Source organism: Bactrocera tryoni, unplaced genomic scaffold (assembly GCF_016617805.1).
Source record: "Bactrocera tryoni isolate S06 unplaced genomic scaffold, CSIRO_BtryS06_freeze2 scaffold_808, whole genome shotgun sequence".
NCBI lineage: Eukaryota > Metazoa > Arthropoda > Insecta > Diptera > Tephritidae > Bactrocera > Bactrocera tryoni.
The window spans coordinates 113,121-134,589 of record NW_024396463.1 but is presented as its reverse complement, the minus strand read 5'-3'; the positions used below and the strand labels follow the sequence as shown (position 1 = coordinate 134,589).

Below are 21,469 nucleotides of genomic sequence, written 5' to 3'. Positions count from 1 at the left end.
ACTATCCATTTCGTCCGCTTATGATGATTTACCATTCGCCGAATCTCCAAATTGAGATCCCTTATTCGGGGATCCCCGGGATCGGCATGGCGTAAGGTGTCGCGCTCGTTAGCTAAAACGGCTGCTTCGGCGGTAACTGCTGCGATCACCTTGCGGAATCGACGTTTGCCAACGGATACGTCCGCGGGAATGGGCAGAGCGTTGAAAGTGTTCTCAGTAAATTCTGTGAAGCCGACCCAGTTAGCTTTGTTAAAGTTAACGAAGGTACGGTTGTCCACAGAAACGAAATCAGGAGGTTTCTCGATCGAGATAATTATGGGCAGATGGTCTGATGCGAGAGTTAGCATAGGTTGCCAGGTTATGTTATTTATCAAACCACCACTAGCAATGGTAATATCGGGCGAGCTATTACAGGTGCCCATAACTCTGGTGGGGGCTTCGTCATTCATTGTGCAGAATGTCGAACCGTCAATCTGTTCCGCCGGCTCCATCCCCCTACGATCATTTGACAGGTAGGAATGCCAAAGATCGTGGTGCGCGTTAAAGTCGCCTAGTACCAAACGGTTTTCACCACGAAGTAGCGCGCCTATATTCGGGTGATATCTTTTATGGGAACATATAACTGGGGGATATATATATTAAATATTTAGAGCTAGACACGGATAGCTATGCCCTGACATTCTAGTAGTATCCCTGCGGTCGATATCTTCATCGATTAGATGATTTTACACGGCTAAGCCACCACTACTATCTCGCTCGCGATCTTTTCGTAAAATGTTGAAAAACAGGCACAATTCAGAAGATCTGAGCGGCTGTTTAGCTCGGTTTCTTGGACCGCAGCTATCGATACGCGTTCCCGTTTCATAAGTGCAACTAACTCCTCGATCTTATTTCCGTTCCGTTGAAGTATGCGGGTTTGTCATGGGTGATCCTGGGGGTGAGGGGGTGGTGTTTCCTGTTGCAAGGCATTGCTGAAATGACGACAAACTTAGATTAATACTTACAGATCCTAACCGAAAAAAGAGCCCTTGGTCGGATGAAATCCGAATCAATTCCGGTGCGTAGAATCGGCTGTCGTGGGAATTGACTTAAATTCCAATCGTTGGGCATGCTTTCGTCCGACCATATTTTACAAAGAAGCTGCTCCTTATCACTTCTTCGCCGCCGTGTTTACATAGCTCGGGCGGCAATCCAGAACAGCTTCAGACTTCTTAATGATCGGGCAATGGATCGTCTGCCCCGTCGTCATCGATTGGGGAATCGGTTTCGCATATCAGAGTTCTTAACGCAGTATCTGGTGGCGGTACAAGCCAGGGACAGCATTACCAAAAAGGTTAACTTCAAAAAGAAGTTAAACCTCAGCAGGTTTAAATGTGCAATCAACCTCCCTAGGGACAAACTCAGGCTACTGGTCGCATTTTACACCGGCCACTGCAAGCTGAATAAGCATTTACATAACAAGGGCTTATCCTCTTGCGTAAACTGCCGGCTCTGCTACAGTGAGACTAAAACACCAGAACACCTGCTAATCGACTGCACAGCAGTCTGTAGACGCAGGATTAAGGAGCTTGGTTTCGCCTTTTCCTGGCGTTATACTTTCAATGCCATTGAGCAGGCTGGAGACGTGTTCCATCCATAATTTTAGTATGATATGGGTCGGTTACCAGATTATCTCTGGGGGTTCTACAAGAGTATTATCCGGTCTTGAAACCTTTTGTTAGTCTCCGCATTTTTCGCAGAATTTTCGAGCATTACCCCTGTCGGCCAGTTTGTCACGCATTTTTTTTGTCTACAAATGCGTCTCGCTTCCCTCGGTATCTATCTCATCCCGCACGTGTTGTGATCGATCGCAACGTTGCAATGTAGGCAGTCTGTTTTCTCTCAACTGCGACACGGCACTTCTGGTACGACGGCTGTTCTTTTGAATTGCAAAACCAAATGTTTCGGTTCAGCTGTACGCAAGCAGCTTGAAATGCCGATCCACAGTTCCCCTGTGATGTTCATAACCAGTTTGTGCAAAAATATTGAACACTGTTCATTTAAATAAATGCTTAGAAAGAATAAAATTGCCACAAATAAATTTTTATATTTTCAAAAGCTCATAATTGTTTAAATTTTTATTTCTTCTCCTTCGTTCTGTTAAAATGGAAACAGGAAATTGCACAGAATAAGAAATACTTTTCGTTTGCGTTTCGGGATAACGACCGAAACTAGAATTTCCTTAATTGGTTTGTTTTACACTCTATGAAAGATGTGCCAAAAACATTTTGTAATGTTGAAAACAATTACAAATGCTCTATATTTGGTTTGCACCAGAGAGCTGCAACGAGCATGATTAAGTTAGATCAAACACTCGTGCCGAAAACACAATGAAATCCACGCGGCTGATCGTACACAACACTGTTGATTGCGTCAAGTAACGACCAGCGTCAATTGACTTGATGCAACACGAGCAATCTGTTTTTCAACAATCACCATCGAGTAAACGGTATAGCCGACTTCGATTGAAATCAAATCAATTTCCACGACAGCCGGTTCTATGCACCGGAGTTGACCCTGATTTTATCCGACCAAGGGCTGTTTTTTCGGCGATCTAACCCTACGACACTAGCCTCTACGGCTGTGCAATCCCCACACTTTTCGCGCGTTGCGTCGACACTCACGCCGAGTGGCCAACAGACGACCTCCACGGTCCCCAGGAGATCAAACAGGCAACATAGCTCCCACTCTGCCCACGACAAACCCGCATACTTCAACGGAACGGAAATAAGATCGAGGAGATAGTTGCACTTATGAACCGGGAACGCGTATCGATAGCTGTGGTCCAAGAAACCGAGCTAAACAGCCGCTCAGATCTTCTGAATTGTGCCTGTTTTTCAACATTTTACGAAAAGATCGCGAGCGAGATATTAGTGGTGGCTTAGCCGTGTAAAAACATCTAATCGATGAAGATATCGACCGCAGGGATACTACTAGAATGTCAGGGCATAGCTATCCGTGTCGAGCTCTAAATATTTAATATATACATCCCCCCACTTACATGTTCCCATAAAAGATATCACCCGAATATAGGCGCGCTACTTCGTGGTGAAAACCGTTTGGTAATAGGCGACTTTAACGCGCACCACGATCTTTGGCATTCCTTCCTGTCAAATGATCGTAGGGGGATGGAGCCAGCGGAACAGATTGACGATTCGACATTCTGCACAATGAATGACGAAGCCCCGACCAGAGTTATGGGCACCTGTAATAGCTCGCCCGATATTACCATTGCTAGTGGTGGTCTGATAAATAGCATAACCTGCCAACCTATGCTAACTCTCGCATCAGACCATCTGCCCATAATTATCTCGATCGAGAAACCTCCTGATTTCGTTTCTGTGGACAACCGTACCTTCGTTAACTTTAACAAAGCTAACTGGGTCGGCTTCACAGAATTTACTGAGAACACTTTCAACGCTCTGCCCATTCCCGCGGACGTATCCGTTGGCAAACGTCGATTTCGCAAGGTGATCGCAGCAGTTACCGCCGAAGCAGCCGTTTTAGCTAACGAGCGCGACACCTTACGCCATGCCGATCCCGGGGATTCCCGAATAAGGGATCTCAATTTGGAGATTCGGCGAATGGTAAATCATCAGCGGACGAAATGGATAAAGCACATGAAGTCCTGCAACCTCTCCACCGGTGTGAATAAGCTTTGGTCTACTTTTAGGCGGCAATTCACACTGCACCCTTCGGTAGACAAAGCCAAGCGATGTGTTAACCAACGGCTGCGCAAAATGCCAAACGACTGCGCGCCACTTACTTTCTCCGATGAGGCGGCTCAGAATGTCATCAACAAATCAAAATCTTCTAAATCCATTGGCCCTGATGGAATTAACATGCTAATGCTAATGCTAAAATTTAGGCTCGACGGGAGGAAGCTATCTCACCAAGATCCTCAACCTGTCGCTGACCACTCTTCAAATACCCGATGTGTGGAAAGTTGAAAGAGTGGTACCACTACTGAAACCTGGGAAACCCGCCAACAAAGAGGAATCTTATCATCCGATAATTCTCCTCTCCCCAGTAGTGAAGACACTTAAGGCCTTGCCACTCTCGACCTTCACTCACCACTTGAGCCTAGCCAGCCACCAGCATGGGTTCCGAAAAGTGCACAGCACCACCACAGCACTTAGCGTCATAAACGCTCGGATAGTTCATGGCCTCAACCAGAAACCACTTTGTGAGAGAACGATCCTCGTAGCGTTGGACTTGTCAAAAGCTTTTGACACAGTCAAACACACAACGTTACTGCAGGACATTGAGAAAACTACGCTTCGTTCTGGATATTGTAGCAGGTTAAACTCCTACTTTTCCAGAATACACCCTGACATACCCAATGTATGTCCTGCATGCAACGGGTCTCCGCATGACACTGACCACCTCTTTGCATGCCCTACCAACCCCACTCATCTAACACCCTTTTCCCTTTGGTCCAACCCCGTCGAAACAGCACGTTTCCTGTGCATCCAGTTAGATAACGTCGACGACAACACAGATAACCCTTACCATCCTAACGGGGATTGAGAAACTGTTAAAACCAACAACATCATTGGAATTGAAGTGTGCTCTGCAGAATCCACAAAAGGGGAGACCACACAATCTGTGCCAACTACTGTGAGATAAGGCTCTCCTCAACATCACGTATAAGGTTCTATCGAGTTTATTGTGTAAAAGATTGAAGCCCACCGTCAATAAACTGATAGGACCATATCAATGTGGCTTTAGGCCTGGGAAGTCAACAACTGACCAGATATTCACCATTCAATTTGGAAAACACCAGTGAAAAGAGGATAGACACACACCACCTTTTCGTCGATTTTAAAGCTGATTTTGAACGCACGAGAAGAAACTGCCTTTATGCCGCGATGTCTGAATGTGGTATCCCCGTAAAATCGGAAATCGGAATCGGGAAAAAATCTCCGAACCGTTCGATACCAAAAGAGATTTCAGACAAGGCGACTCCTTGTTGTCCGACTTCTTCAATCTGCTGCTGGATAAAACAATTCGAGCTGCAGAACTAAACAGAGAAGGTACCATCTTCTATAAGCGTGTATAACTGCTGGCGTACGCCGATGATATTGATATCATTAACCGCGTCGTTAGTTCTGCTTTCTCCAGATTGGATAAGGCAGCAAAACAAATGAATCTGGTGATGAACGAAGACAGACGAAATATCTCCTGTCATCAGACAAACATTCATCGCATTCGCGACTAGGCACCCAAGTCACTGTTGACAGCCATAACTTCGAAGTCGTAGATAATTTCGTTTATCTTGGAACCAGCATCAACACCAACAACAGCGTCAGCCTCAAAATCAAACGCAGAATATCTCTTGCCAACAGGTATCTTCGACCAAGTAGGCAATTGTGAAGTTAAGACCTCTCTCGACGAACAAAAACCAAACTCTATAAGTCACTCAATATTCCCGTCCTATTATATGGTGCAGAGGCACGGACAGTGACAACATCTGTTGAGTCGACGTTAGGAGTTTCCGAGAGAAAGGTTCTGCGAAAGATTTATGGTCCTTTGCGCGTTGGCACGACGAGATTGTGAAAGTAATCAACGCAGTACCCGCCGGGGGAAGCAGATGAAGATCTCCACTCCGTTGGTGGAGAAGGACCTGACTTCGTTTTGAATCTCCAATTCGCGCCTCCTTGCGAAAAGAAGAAACGAATGGCGCGCTGATTACGCCAGTAAAGAAGAAGAAGAAAACCACTGATAAGGTATAAACAATTTTTTATCCCCCGCAGATTGTGGGGTTCTCTTTTTGTGGAATGGTCAGAGCACGCTTAAATTCCAATCGTCGAACATGCTTTCGTCCTACCATATTCCACAAAGATGCAGACGCATTCTCCTTATTAGTTCTTTGCCGCCGCATTTTAAAGCTTGGCCGGCAATCCATCGGCACCTGCCGCTTTCTTGTTTTTCAAACGGGTAATTGCTACTTGAATTTCTTCTTTTCTTCACTAAAGCTGACTCAAATGTTTCTATTGCTTTGATCACACCATTGTACGATGGAGGCAAAGTCCACAGCAAATGTGATACTTTATCCATTTCTTGTATTTTTGCACAGTGGCATCGCATTTGATAGTTTGAGTGATAATAATTGTTTGCGTACCGCTAATTGCGTAGCCTAAATTTTGCGTTTGTCTCTCCAAATTCTTAAATACTTGACACGCCGAGATGTCGCCTGTTGCGAAATTCCAAACAAAATTTTAGACAATGTTCAAGATTTCACATTTTTAGGTTATCACATGTTATGGTTAAGCAGAGTGTAATTGTGCATCAATTTTTATTTTTATCAAAAAAAAATAGTTATAAAGAAGTGCACATTGCTCATTTATAATTAAAAAATACAAAAATATATAATACATTGAAACAAGAGGCGTGTTTAGTGTTTTTTAGAGTATGAAGACTCTTACATTAAATTAATATATATCGAATTTTCATTTTATTTTATAGAATGATTTGAAGAATCAACTTAAGGAGGCTGGAGCGAAGTTAGTTGTAATTGATTTTTTTGCAACTTGGTGTGGCCCATGTAAAATTATCGCTCCTCGGCTAGAAGAATTGGCAAAAGAGTACGAAGGAAGAGTCGTTGTATTAAAGGTATGTTACTGCATAGCTGTACTGTTTCCTATGGTACACCGGCATTTTAACGTTATTCTTTTTCTACGTAATATAAATAATATAGTGTTACTTATTGTTTAATATTTATTGATTGTTTAATATTTATTTCTAGTTTTTTAATGCTTTGTTAACATTCTGTAATTCGATGCATACAAACATTTATAGTTAACATATATTATAGACTTATAATTATTTGGAACTAAAATTAATAACACTAGATTAAACAAAAACAAATATTTAAATAATAAATTAAATATTAAAAAATAAATATTTAAATTTAGTATTGCTATGGAGAAAGCATGGTTGTTGTTGTTGTATCGATTATCTAAATCATGATAGGTGAAGTGTAAAATCAATTGCCAATGAAGCTATTTAGGGGTAGGTAGCTTAAAGTTGTACAACATCAACAACAGCGGGATCGGAGTAAAGGTGAAGGCTTAGCGGGACATTCAAAGATTTGTTTAGTATCATGCGAAGACTCTGATTGCTGATCGACCTCTGCAATGGCTGTTGTTTTGAAACCAATGACGTCATTCACTAGAAGGGAGTTAATGCAAATGTTAACGTACTCATCTTAAATAGGAATATTCTCCTGATGTAGTTGGAGGCGGTTCCGATGCTAGCTGATGACTGCAGGTATAAGATTAAGATTGTAGTCGATGATTTTCAAATTGGAAAATCCTTGATAGGAACTTAAAATGCAATCCCCTGGCCGGTCACTAATTACGTAACCCCCATATGGTGGTGCATGGTTAATTTAAGGGTTCGCTGAAATATAATTGTAGCTGCTCTTCTTATTTACTGGCTTAGACACCGCTTACGTGGTTATAGCCGAGTTAACAACAGAGAGCCAGTTGTTTTTCCTTTTTGCTATGTGGCGCCAATTGGAGATCCCAAGCGAAGTCAGATCCTTTTCCACCTGGTCTCTCCAACGGAGTGGAGGTCTTCCTCTTCCTCTGCTTCCGCCGGCGTGTACTGCGTCGAAAACTTTCATTCCAGTCAATTCGGACTACATGACCTAGACAGCGTAGTCGGTGTTTTTTTTTTTTTAAATTCGGTCAACTATATCAATGTCGTCGTATATCTCATACAGATAATCATTCCATCGAATGCGGTATACGCTGGAGTCAATGCGCACAGGACCATAAATCCTCCGCAAAACCTTCTTCCTGAAAACTTTTAACGTCAACTCATCAGATGTTGTCATCGTCCATGCATGTATACTATATATTAGGACGGAAATAATGAGCAATTTCCACGAAAACCGGTTCTACGCACTGGAATTGCCCAGGATTTTATCCGGCCAAAAGCTGTTTTTTCGATTAGGATCTGTAAGTATTAATCTAAGTTTGTCGTCATTAGAGCAATGCCTTGCAGCAGGATTGCTCCGTATCCTCCTGACTCGTGCTGTCATTGAGTCCAACACGGGTCCGGAGGAATTTTTCTGCTGCGTTTGCGCTAAAAGGCTCCATCCAAATTCCACCTCGGTCAGGTATAACACATGCAATGGACGGAGCCATCTTAAGACCTGCTCAGGCCTTAAGACACGTAGGGAGTGGACCACGAGTTACGTGTCGCCATGTTGCCTACGCAATACTGCGACACTAGCCTCTACGACTGTGCAATCTGCACCCCGAGCGGCCAACAGAGGATCTCCACGGTCCCCAGGAGGCAACATAGTTCCGATTCTGACTTGTCCCAAACGAAAAGATTCGAAACGAGATCTTAGTGGTGGCTTAACCTTCATATTGCACAACACCGTGTAAAATCATCTAATCGATGAAGATATTGGCTGCAGAGATACTACTAGAAGCTCTAAATATTTAATATATATGTACATCCCCCCAGTTATATGTTCCCATAAAAGATACCACCCGAATATAGGCGCGCTACTTCGTGGTGAAAACCGTTTGGTACTAGGCGACTTTAACGCGCACCACGATCTTTGGCATTCCTGCCTGCCAAATGATCGTAGGGGAATGGAGCCGGCGGATCAGATTGACGATTCGACATTCTGCACAATGAATGACGAAGCCCCCACCAGAGTTATGGGCACCTGTAATAGCTCGCCCGATATTACCATTGCTAGTGGTGGTCTGATAAATATAATAACCTGGGCAGACCATCTGCCCATAATTATCTCGATCGAGAAACCTCCTGATTTCGTTTCTGTGGACAACCGTACCTTCGTTAACTTTAACAAAGCTAACTGGGTCGGCTTCACAGAATTTACTGAGAACACTTTCAACAATCGATTCCGCAAGGTGATCGCAGCAGCTACCGCCGAAGCAGCCGTTTTAGCTAACGAGCGCGACTCCTTATGCCATGCCGATCCCGGGGATCCCCGAATAAAGGATCTCAATTTGGAGATTCGGCGATTGGTAAATCATCATAAGCGGACGAAATGGATAAAGCACCTGATGTCCTGCAACCTCTCTACCGATGTGAATAAGCTTTGGGCTACTGTCAAGGCTTTGTCTAACCCGAAGAGACATGACCGAGTCAAAGTTCAATTCAATGGTCATGCCTCTTCGGACCCGAAGAAGTGCGCGAGCTATTTTAGCCGTAAATTCACACTGCACCCTTCGGTAGACAAAGCCAAGCCATATGTTAACCGACGGCCGCGCAAAATGCCGAACGATTGCGCGCCACTTACATTCACCAATGAGGAGGGTCAGAATGTCATCAACAAATCAAAATCTTCTAAATCCATTGGCCCTGATGGAATTAACATGCTAATGCTAAAGCATCTAGGCTCGACGGGAGTAAGCTATCTCACCAAGGTCCTCAACCTGTCGCTGACCACTCTTCAAATACCTGATGTGTGGAAAGTCGGAAGAGTGGTCCCACTACTGAAACCTGGGAAACGCGGCAACAAAGAGGAATCTTGTCGTCCGATAACTCTCCTCTCCCCAGTAGTGAAGGCACTTAAGGCCTTGCTACTCCCTACCTTCACTCACCACTTGAGCCTAGCCACCACCACAGCACTTAGCGTCATAAACGCTCAGATAGTTCATGGCCTCAACCAGAAACCACTTTGTGAGAGAACGATTCTCGAACCGTTGGACTTGTCAAAAGCTTTTGACACTGTCTTTCATACAACGCTACTGCAGGACATCGAACAAACTACGCTCACTCCAGGACTGAAGAACTACCTGAACGGTCGTCAGTCAACCGTACTATTTCGAAACATCTAAACTGAGAAGAATTAAACAGGGGGTTCCGCAGGGTGGTGTCCTCGCCCCGCTACTGTTTAACTTCTACATCTCGAAACTCCCACAGCCACCAGAGGGAGTTTGCATAACCTCGTACGCTGATGATTGCACGATATTGACGTCGGGCAATGGAATGGATGGCATGTGTTCAAAAGTAAACAGCTATCTCTCCGACCTTTCTCGTTTGTTTTCTGCACGGAACCTAACACTTTCCCCCACCAAATCCGCAGTGACGATATTCACGAACTGGAGGGAGGAGTATAGGCTTGAGCTTAATATTGCAGTCGATAGCGTCAAGATTTCGACTGTCAGTGATCCTAAGAATTTAGGTGTAACATTTGGTAGTCTATGCTCCTTTACTCCTCATACGACCACTGTTATCGCAAAGGTACAGAGCCGCAATAAAATCCTCATGTCGCTAGCCGGCAGCACATAGGGAAAAGACAAAGAAACGTAAAAGATTCTGACCTGCGGGAAACGCGAGTGACCCTTGCGCAGCTTCGTTCTGGATTAGTAGGTTAAACTCTTACTTATCCAGTATAGACCCTGATATATCCAGCATATGTCCTGCGTGCAATGAGTCCGCGCAGCTCGTTTCCTGGGCCTTCCGCTAGATGACGTCGACGACAACCTAGATAATCCTTATCATTCTAACAGGGATTAGATATCCGTTAGAACAACAACAACGGATATAACGAGTGACTTATAGAGTTTGGTTTTTGTTGGTCGAGAGGGGACTTTACTTCTCAATTGCCTTCTCAGTCTGAAATAGCACCTGTTGGCCAGAGATATCCTGTGTTGGATTTCTATTTCCAAGATAGACGAAATTATCTACCACTTCGAGGTTATGACTCTCAACAGTGACGTGGGTGTCTGACGACTGTTTGTTTGATGACAGAAGATATTTCGTCTTGTTCTCGTTCACCAGCAGACCCATTTTCTTCATTGCCTTATTCATTCTGGAGGAAGCAGAACTGACGGCGCGGTTGTTAAGGCCAATGATATCAATATCATTGGAGTACGCCAGCAGTTATACACGCTTATAGAATATGGCACCTTCTCTGTTTAGTTATGCAGAGCGAATTATTTTCTTCAGAAGCAGATCAAGTCGCACGATAGGAAGTCGCCTTGTCTGAAACATCGTTTGGTATCGAATGGCTCGGAGAGGTCCCTGCCGATTCTGACGGAGCTTTTATTATTACTCAAGGTCAGTTTACACGGCTGTATTAGTTTTTCGTGGTTACCAAATTCTGACATCACGGCAGCTCCTTTTCGTGCTGCCAAAAACAGCTTTAAAATCGACGAAAAGGTGGTGTGTGCCTATCCTCTTTTCACGGGTCTTTTCCAAGATTGAATGGTATCTGGTCAGTTGTAGAATTTCCAGTCCTAAAGCCACTCTGATAATTTTAGTATGCTTTACGCATCGGTTACTAGATCACATCTAGGGGTTCAACAAGAGTATGAGCCGGTCTTGAAACTTTCTGTTAGTCGCCGGATTTTTTCGTAGAATTTTCGAGTATTACCCCTGTCGGCCAGCTTGTCAAGCTCTTCATACTCACGCATTTCGGCCCCTCTCTCTTTCTGTCTGCAAATGCGTCTCGCTTACCTCTTCAACGCTCGGAATATATCCCATTCCGCACTTGTTCTGGTTGATTGTATCGCTGCAAGGTGAGCAGTCTGCTTTCTCTCCTCTGCGGCTCGGTATTCCTCATCGCAGCAGCTGTTCTTTTGCATTTTCCAAAAGCCAATGCTTTCGTTTGCAGCTCTGCGACTCTGCTTTCCTCATCGTATCAACTGTTCTTTTACATTTTTCGAAAACCAATGGTTTCGATTGCAACTGTACGTAAGGAGCTTGAAATACCATATAGTTATGGTTCCCTTATGCCGAATTGTTGATGACTGCTCTCAGAGAGCTGGAGTGTAAGTCGAGTAGAAAATCGTTCCTCTGTCTGTTGTGACTGCAGCTTCTCGACGTTGAACTTTCCTTGTGTTTATGGAAGTGCGTTTTTTGCTGCACAGAGGCGGGTTCGCACCTTGGCTGCAACAAGATAGTGATCCGATGTTAGGCTCTCGGAGCGTACGCATGTCTACAACACTGGAGACGAGTCTTCCGTCTATCACAACATTATCGATTTGTTTGGTGGTTTTTGATCCGGACACAGCCAGTTAGCTTGTTTAATTCACCTATGCTGGAATCTAGTACTACAGGTAACTGAGCCTCAACCACATCTTCATTTTCTTCCGTCGGGGAGTGGGCGCAAATCAACTTTGTGTTTAAGAACGATTTGATGCGGATTGTGGCTAGACGATCATCCACCGGGGTGAATGACAGTACTCGGCGACGTATTCTCCTTCCCCAACACGAATCCCAAACCGAATTTGCGCTCCTTTATATGGCTACTGTAGTAGATACCACAAGGACCTACTCGCCTCAGTCAGTGTGATGTCAGCCTTCATTTTAGCGAGGACATCAACCAGAAAAGCAGAGGCACCTTCCAAATTAAGGAAACGGCTTTCCAGGTGCATGTCCTGAAATCGTTATCCTTAATGCGTTTGCCATGGTGGTCAACAAAAGGCGGGTTTCTAATCCGAGGCAGTTTGTAATTTTTAATTAGGAGCGCTTTTTACGTGGCGGGTCCAAACAAACCTTGTGGAGAGGATGTTTTGCCTTCTCACTTTAGATCGCTTTCAAACAGATGTTCTTAGGCTACCCAGAGTCTACTTGGTCTAGGACCGGTAGTTGTGAGCTGCGTGAGCCATATGTAAAAGAATCGTTTCTGATCACTCCCAAGTGAATGACAATCCATGAACTTTCCTCACTTGCGTGAACTTCTAAACATGACCCATCCTCCTGTATCTGCTCTTTCGATGTCAATGTTGTTCCCGGCAACTTGAACGCCGGAAAATATCTTCGGCACAAGAGCATTCAACCTGTCAATGACATACAACAATATTCCGACCACTTTGCGCACGCGACCAATTTTCGACAGATATTGAACGTCATTAACAGTGAAGCTAATAAGACTTTCATTGACGCTCTTCCAGTGAACAGTGTCTAAGCATCACCAATCGTAGAACAAGAGCTCGGGTTGTCGCTTGAAACAAAAGTGATCCCAGCGTAGCTCCGTTCTGGTTTATTGTAGCAGGTTAAACTCCTACTTATTCAAAATAGATCCTGACATACCTAATCCTCTTTTCACGCCCAATGAAACCAACTCACTTAAGTTTCGTCGATGACAGCTAACTTATTACTTCCACCTCAGTAAGGGTCTAGAAACTCATTACAAAAACAAAAAAGTATTAAGAGAACATTCATACAATACGTCCATGACATTGGATAGATTTTTTTAGCGTGTATGCAGCAGAAGTTCCTCCGATCCCGATTTGGGCTCAAGGTAGGCTAGTTACTAGGGGTTGCTGTTCTATTGACAAATTTAATTTTTTAAAGCCGATTCAAACAGGGTTAGACACTCGAAATAAGAGCCCTTGCCCTTGATGAAATTCGGGACAATTCTGGTAACACAGAATTGGATGATTATTTTCAAAAAAGCTTTTGCCGAGCAATTACTATTAAAAATTAGAAATAATACTTTCAAATTATTCCACTTATGGTTAATTTCCAACAATATTTTCGGAAGCAAAATTCTAAACAAAAATAATAATATCGGGTGATTTTTTAAGAGCTTGATAACTTTTTTTAAAAAAAAAACGCATAAAATTTGCAAAATCTCATCGGTTCTTTATTTGAAACGTTAGATTGGTTCATGACATTTACTTTTTGAAGATAATTTCATTTAAATGTTGACCGCGGCTGCGTCTTAGGTGGTCCATTCGGAAAGTCCAATTTTGGGCAACTTTTCGAGCATTTCGGCCGGAATAGCCCGAATTTCTTCGGAAATGTTGTCTTCCAAAGCTGGAATAGTTGCTGGCTTATTTCTGTAGACTTTAGACTTGACGTAGCCCCACAAAAAATAGTCTAAAGGCGTTAAATCGCATGATCTTGGTGGCCAACTTACGGGTCCATTTCTCTGAGCCTCATCGCTGAACAAAATTTGTCGATAAAAAAGCGGATTTTCTGCCAACTTTTCTAGGGCCCATTCACTGAAAATTCGACGTTGTGGCAGATCGTTCGGCTTCAGTTCTTGCACGAGCTGTATTTTATACGGTTTTACACCAAGATCTTTGCGAAAATCTTCCATGTGGTCGAATAACACAAACCCAATTGCTGCGAACGGCGACGAATCGACATTTCACGGTCTTCAGCCACACTCTCAGAAACAGACGCAATATTCTCTTCTGTACGCACTGTACGCATTCGTGTGGTTGGTTTAATGTCCAATAAAGTAAACTGAGTGCGAAACTTGGTCACAATCGCATTAATTGTTTGCTCACTTGGTCGATTATGTAGACCATAAATCGGACGTAAAGCGCGAAACACATTTCGAACCGAACACTGATTTTGGTAATAAAATTCAATGATTTGCAAGCGTTGCTCGTTAGTAAGTCTATTCATGATGAAATGTCAAAGCATACTGAGCATCTTTCTCTTTGACACCATGTCTGAAATCCCACGTGATCTGTCAAATACTAATGCATGAAAATCCTAACCTCAAAAAAATCACCCGATATATGTAGTTTTTTTGAATAGCTTTTATTATAACACCTTATTGTTGCAAACACATATGTATAAAATTAATCCTTCCATTAGATCTGTTATAAGTAAAGGCTGTTATAAAAAGGATTGCTTTTGTTCAGACGATTCATTTTCGAACCAAAGATTTTTGAGACATTTCAAATTTGAGTGTGTTCCCAAATTTTGCAACTCCAAACTGTAGTCCAATGGATTCAAATCTGGACTTCCAGACTGCCAATTAGAAATCTTTCTAAGAGATATTTTGCTCTCCATTGAAGGCAGTATTATTTAACTGCCTTAGTGGTCTTGCAGGGATTTAAAACTGAATTAAAATTTACTAGCATGCCGTTCTAGAAGTAAAGCAGTATATATATATATATTATATTTAAATCTTCTTCAACAGTGAAAATTCTTTCTACTGTAAAAATATTTCTTTCACGGCCCTTGACTGAAAACCGCTGAAGAAGTCGCTTGCATATGTTGAGCTTTATTTGCTTCAAGTAGGTTGTCAGAAGATGACAATTTAACCAATGCTACATTGAAATTGATTGACAGTTTTATAAGAGGATTTTTGCGAATGCGTTCGCGACAAGTTTTTAGCGCTGAATAGGTTCGAACCACGAGAGGACGACTCTTTCTCTTCTTGACATCAACAGTAGACGTTAGGGAAAACGATCAATAGTGCAGTAAACAAACTCTCGCTTTCCAAAGTAAACAGGACTTTTTGAATCTAGCGCCCCCTGGTGGCGTCATCTATATGTCGACTGGTGCGTTAAAATCTGCTATCTATCGATTGTCCAGTGAGAATTTCATGACATTTCATTGATTGGAAGTGAAATTATTGCGTTTTAAGTGTCAGTAACTTTGTGTTATCGGTGCGAAAATGAGCTTCGAACAAAGAGCCAACATTAAATTTTGTTTTAAAATTGGTAAAACTTTTACCGAAACATTTCAATTGATTAAAAAAGTTTATGGCGATGATTGCCTATTCCGTAGCAGAGTAGACGAAGAGTTCAAAGTGGTCTTGAGGACATAAATGACGATCAACATGTGGGCCAATCAAAATCCGTCATCACCGGAAGTTCCATCGAAACTGTGCGTGAATTCATCAAAAATCATCGAAATCATCACTGAAATTCATGTAAATGGAATTGGACATCTCCAAACATAGGTTTATCGCATTTTGACCGAACATTTGGGTTTACGAAAGTTGTGTGCACTGTTTGTTCCGCACAAATTGACTGACGACCAAAAATTGCTTATTTGACCAAAAATCACATTTTAACTATTAACCTCGTATTCACCTGGTTTGGCACCGTGCGATTTCCTCCTTTTCGGAAAAATGCATTTGCCCATGAAAGGAAAGCGTTATGCAGACGTAGAGGCCATTCAAAAGGTTTGCACCGGCATACTGACGGCCAACGAGCTAAAAACTCTCGTTCGACATGCTTTTGGACCGTGCAAAAAGCTGTATTGAAGCAGAAGGAGACTATTTGGAATAAAATAAATTGATTTTGTCAAAAAAACAACATTTGCTCTGTTTTTTAAAGCCCTGTTTACTTTGGAACGTACCTTGTAGAAACACTTTTTCGACAAATTTGTTCTCGCTATATGCGTTATATGTAAGCTTTTTAACAGAATTTATAAGCAAGAATTGGTATATTTATTGCAACACGAACACTATTAAAAATGTATGCATAATTATATTTTTCAGGTTGATGTGGATGAATGTGAAGACATTGCCATGGAGTACAACATTTCTAGCATGCCAACTTTTGTATTTATGAAAGGAAGTCAACAGATATATTCCTTTGCAGGGGCAAATGCCGAAAAATTAGCTGATTATGTGGAGAAGAATGCATAAATTTAAATTCGAATTTATTGTATTTAATTTTTTGTTATGCTGTAAAGTTTCCAATTTTAATTTTGAACAATAAAAAATTGTAGTCTTTTGAGATCATAATCTAAAAAAAAATTTTCATTTATTTATATTTATTATGCATATTAAGTTTTCAATGTTATTATATGGCACACATTAAAGAAGCCCATTGTTACACCATGCACTTCTCATTCCTTGGCGCCTGGGATTATTAGAAAACTGTTAAACTAAGCGCCATTAACTTTCAATGTCATCGGCAAAACCACAATTTCCTGCTACGGCCAAACATTCACAATTGAGGCGCAAAATTCGGCGATTACGTTAAACATTGGCACCCAATTTTTTCAGAATGCCGCTGGAGCTTGTGGCCAATTAGACGTCGGATTTCAGCTTCTTAACCGATGTGTTTATACAGTTTTTTATATATGATTTCTTTAACTCAGCGACATAATTTCTCGAACTAATCGAATCTCCAAACTTTTCCCGCAATAATTCAGTTGTTGCACGTTACGCATTCCAAACGGTGTTAGATCGCCGAAAAAAGCGCTTGGCTGAATAAAATTTGAGTCAATTCCGGTGTGCTGTGGGAATTGTGCACGTTCAGCATCGTGCTGTGTGTTGTCAAGATAACTTCTTCCAATTGCGGCCATAAAAAGTTGATTGCCATCGACAGTAATGGTGTCACACAGCTTCATTTTGAAAGAATTACAAACCGATGATTCGATCAGACCAAAAACCATATCAAAATGTCAATTTAGGTTAATGTACTGGGTGTTCATGAATAAATTGTGGATTTTCTTCGCACCCAAATTGACAGTTTTGTTTATTTACCGCACCACTCAGATGAAACATGAACGATTATTATACCATAAAATGGCAAAAGGACATGAAAAGTTGCATTAGAGAACGACTGTTTTCATAATAAAATTGAATTATTTGTAAACGTTGTTCTTGCGTATATCTTTCCATGATGAAATTGTAAACATTACTGATAACAATGAAAAAAATTATACACACTTAGAAATCATATCATCCCAACCGAATATTTTACTCATTTGCCATGGGAGCCCGTTCGTATACAAGTCTAGCAGAGGTTTCCGTACTAGTGCCGCGATCAAAGTTAAAAGGGTTAAACAGTTAGAGTTACCCTGGAGCCTGTCATGATTCGTTAATTTGGAATACGAGTCAATTAAGAACTTTAATGAAGCAGCAGTGTATTCGAGGCATAAGAAACTTTTGGCTGCTAGGTACATTTTTAATTAATGCCCCTATTGCGGTTTTCAACCCGACTTGGTCGAAGTGAATCCACACCTAATAAAAAAATCTACACTGAAATCTAGCAACAAGTGCCAAAGTTTAGTACAAAATCTGATTTTATCAATAAATTTGACACAGATTCAGACTGAAACAGGCCTGACATATGGTTGGTTGGTTGGGTTGGGCTTGGGAGGAACCCGAAGAGCAGCCACCTCCACGGGGTGGGTTCTGGGTGATCAATAGAGGTTAGCTGAGAGCTGCAACAATTTTCACCTTGCGCTGTGGCGCGCCGCATTTTCGCTCGTATCTCGGGAACGGTTCGTCCTACGGCCATGATCACATATACCATTTCGGTAGCAAATGACGTGACAAATAACTTTTGTTTTATACATTTTGCCATGAGATGCGCATTTCAGGCGCTAGGTAGACAATTTCACGATTTTAGGCGAATTTCCGAAATTTTAAGGCCGGAGTTGGGGTTGAAGATGCAATCCGATCTCAAAACAAACAGGGGTGTTGTGGAATCTGATAGTTGTCGGAATCAGAATTGAAACCGATCAAAAAAAAATGAATTCAGATATTATTGGTTTGATGTTCGAAACAGAATTTGTATCGGTTTTGGGTGTCATCGAACCCAATTTTATCGGTTTTGTTATCAGAAATAAAACAAGAAGATAATCGCCAACAGATTTGAATATTCAGTTTATATTTCTGTGTGTTGTTAGACGGTTGACAAAATGTAAGTTAAGAAATTTATTTATTTTATTGTTACGAAGTAATTAACTTTATTTTTGTAGGGGAAAACATAAGAACAGAACGCAAAATACGATTATAATTGAATTTATGGAAAAAAAATCCTGATATCTTAAGAGGATTTACGAAACGTAATAAGCCGACGATAGATTCGTTATGGCAGGCATTAACTGAATCCCTTAATGCTGCAGGTCCTCCACACAAAGACGTAAAGGGGTGGAAAAAGGTAAGTAAATTTCAGTGAAAATTAAACTGCAATTAAATTAAACTTATTTCTATAGGTTATGACTGAGTGGAAAAGCGGAATCAAAAGAAAATTAGCTCACAACAAAATTGAGAGTCGAGCAACAGGAGGTGGTCCATTTTCAAAATATCAGCTCACTCCAAACGAAGAAACCATTGTGCGTCTTTGTGGCATTTCGTAAACTATAGAAGGCATATTAGGCGTTTCTCTTGGCACCCAACCCGTTAATGAGAATTTAAATATACCAATTGCAGGGGTGAATGTAGATTTGTCTTCCTCATCGCCAGAGGAACAAAATATAAACTTGAGTTATAATGCATCCAATAGACAAATAGATGCCGACGAAATACCCTCCACGTCACAAAGGCAACACGAAATAAATGCTAGTGTACCTAGAAGGCAAAAATTAGAAAGTACAGCAGATCGCTTAAAAAGATTTTTGGATGAGGAAGATAAAAAAATGGAGATATATTGAAAATTTTTGATCAAATAACAGAACTGCAATCTAAAAATGCTAGCAGCTTGAGGCGTATATACCAAGCAATAGAGAGTAATAATAAAACTGTTGGAAGAGCTATTACTGAATTGAAAGATGAGTTTGTAAGTATAAGTACTCAATTGCTTAAAGCTATTGTGGAAAAAAATGAGATTAAAAAAGAACAACTAAATCTCGAAGTTCTCAAGTTTGAACACAAAAGACAATATAACGAAAAAAAAGATTACTTATTAAGTATATTATTTAATGAAAGATCCTGGTTGTGAAATATACTTAAAGTACCTGAATTTATAAGGCTGATTTTAGTTTAGTCATGAAGACTGTTATTTTTAAAATTAAGAAATAAATCCATTGAGTTACAAAGTATTTGCTATTTCGTCTCTTATTCTTCGGCCTTCGCTCTGCATTGAACCATTATCAGAGTGGAAAAAATTGTCATCGTCAGTCTCATTTGCAAGAATTACTACTTCCTGAGTTAAACTGTGGATCTCTATAAGGTGTTAACAAAAATGGTTCAATTCCGTAGCCGCAATCGCCCAGCAACCTCAATGAACGCTGCCCACTCATACTGTGTACGGAAATATTGTTTAGCGTGAGTCATACCCCAGATGAATGCATCATGACTTGAACCGGGATACCGCGCATCAACTGCACGTATTTGCATATCGTTGTCACAAATCTTTTGAAAAAATAAATACATATACATGTACAAGTAGGTTTACAAATATGTTTGAATATTAATTTATTGTTTATACTTACTTTCATCGCATTTATGCTAAAATATCCCTTTCTGTTAAAATATAAATGCTCATTATCAGGTGGTTTTATTATTTTTATATGTGTTCCATCTATACAACCGACTATTCCGGGACTTTCCAAAAAAGTGATTTCTTGAAATCAATTTTTCGCTTTCATCCATAGAAAGTTTTACTCACTGACCGCAAATGTAATTCTCTAAGACGCACATCACTTTTGTTAAAATCTGCGACACCGTGCTTCTTGCCAAACTGATACAAGAATCACGGCCTACTCCCCGTTGGTAAGCCCGTTCTGCTAAAAAACGCAGTGTTGCTGCCAATTGAATTATCGGTGGAATAGTGGGCTGCAAATGTGGTTCTATTATATTTAACACCATAATAAATGCGTCTTTATTCAGCCGATAATGTGATATGAATCTGTAAAGTAAGCGCGTAAAGTAACACACAAGTAAATACAAGATAAATTCTACTTACGATTCTCCTGGAGCATCAAGTGGGTTACTAAGATCCCTTAATATTTTACGTTTAATTCTTTCATTTCTTTCTTCCTCTAATAAAAGGAAAGCTAATATTGCCGAACTCATTTCAAATTTTATTCAAATTGCATTCACAATATTTGTCACATAAGTAAACAGCTGATTCGAATATTGGTTTTGCATATGTTCGAAAAGACGAAAATCCAATCAGATTCTGTGACACCATTTTAAATCAGAATTGGTTTGCAATTCTGACAGCTAAGCAATTCTGTTTTGGATTTCACAACACCCCTGAAAAAGTTGCATTGGAATCAGGAAGTACTAAGGCAACTTTTCCGCACTATTAGAAATTCCGAATCGAAAAAAGTTCGGAATCGACCCACCCTAACGAAGAGGTCGCACTAATATCGGTCGGCGTTCTTTTTGCCATCAACGCATGGCAGCCCAAGACACATGAACGACTACTCCCAGGTGCGATGACATACATGTGGAATTATGGAACGCGGTCAATCAGCAAGCGATCGTCACGATGTCACAGCACGACTTTTCAAACAACAGCAGCGATGTTTGATGGACTTTGGGGATGTTCGAGCAAGCAAATAACTGCGGCAATATTGCAACCCTGATGTTTTTTTGCAGATACTCAGCTGATACTTAATCAAATATTTTGCAAATATTTTGCGCGGCGTGCAGGTAGAAGTGGAATTTAATAAGTCTCAAAAATGAATTTTTTAATAAATTTAACAGTGGATAACATGGTGGAATGCGAGTGCAGTTTGCTTCTTAAATATAAAAAAGCAAGAAAACAAAGCTTTTTACGTAAAAAAAGTGGCTTATGACCGAAATTTTAAAGAAGAGGGCGATAGTAAAATCGCAAAACTTCTTTAAAACAATTCAAATTTATCCTCCGGATATATATTTATCGCATTTTCGGATGTCTCGTGAAACATTTGCTGTAAGTTTTCTGATTTAAGTAATCGCCTAAATAAACACATACATAAATACTTCGTAGGAATTAAAGAGCGGCTTGGAACCTTTTTGGTTATCGTCACGCGGGGAATATTCAATGGATCAGGCTTTGCA

General features: G+C 41.1%; 2 protein-coding genes and 1 pseudogene across 2 annotated transcripts; 2 read left to right on the top strand and 1 right to left on the bottom strand.

Moving 5' to 3' along the window:
* Positions 1-14: 14 nt before the first annotated feature.
* On the bottom strand, positions 15-491 carry LOC120781977 (the record flags this gene model as incomplete). The annotated part of the gene is made up of 1 exon (XM_040114148.1): positions 15-491. A coding segment is annotated over exon 1 (477 nt), but the record flags the coding sequence as incomplete, so codon positions are not given.
* Positions 492-3,167: 2,676 nt separating this feature from the next.
* LOC120781978 lies at positions 3,168-9,915 on the top strand. Its single transcript, XM_040114149.1, has 3 exons — positions 3,168-3,567; positions 8,953-9,195; positions 9,661-9,915. The coding sequence occupies exons 1-3, from the start codon at positions 3,168-3,170 to the stop codon at positions 9,870-9,872; spliced, it is 855 nt and encodes a 284-aa protein (XP_039970083.1). The 3' UTR covers positions 9,873-9,915.
* Positions 9,916-18,494: 8,579 nt separating this feature from the next.
* LOC120781976 lies at positions 18,495-20,757 on the top strand (annotated as a pseudogene).
* The last annotated feature ends 712 nt before the right edge of the window (positions 20,758-21,469 follow it).

Excerpts from the sequence above, each read along its gene's own strand:
- LOC120781978 (XM_040114149.1), top strand. The coding sequence starts at position 3,168 with ATGGAGCCAGCGGAACAGATTGACGATTCGACATTCTGCACAATGAAT. Across the intron at positions 3,568-8,952 it reads TAACGAGCGCGACACCTTAC|CTACCGCCGAAGCAGCCGTT; the intron begins GCCATGCCGATC and ends TGATCGCAGCAG. Across the intron at positions 9,196-9,660 it reads AGTCAAAGTTCAATTCAATG|CACTTAGCGTCATAAACGCT; the intron begins GTCATGCCTCTT and ends CCACCACCACAG.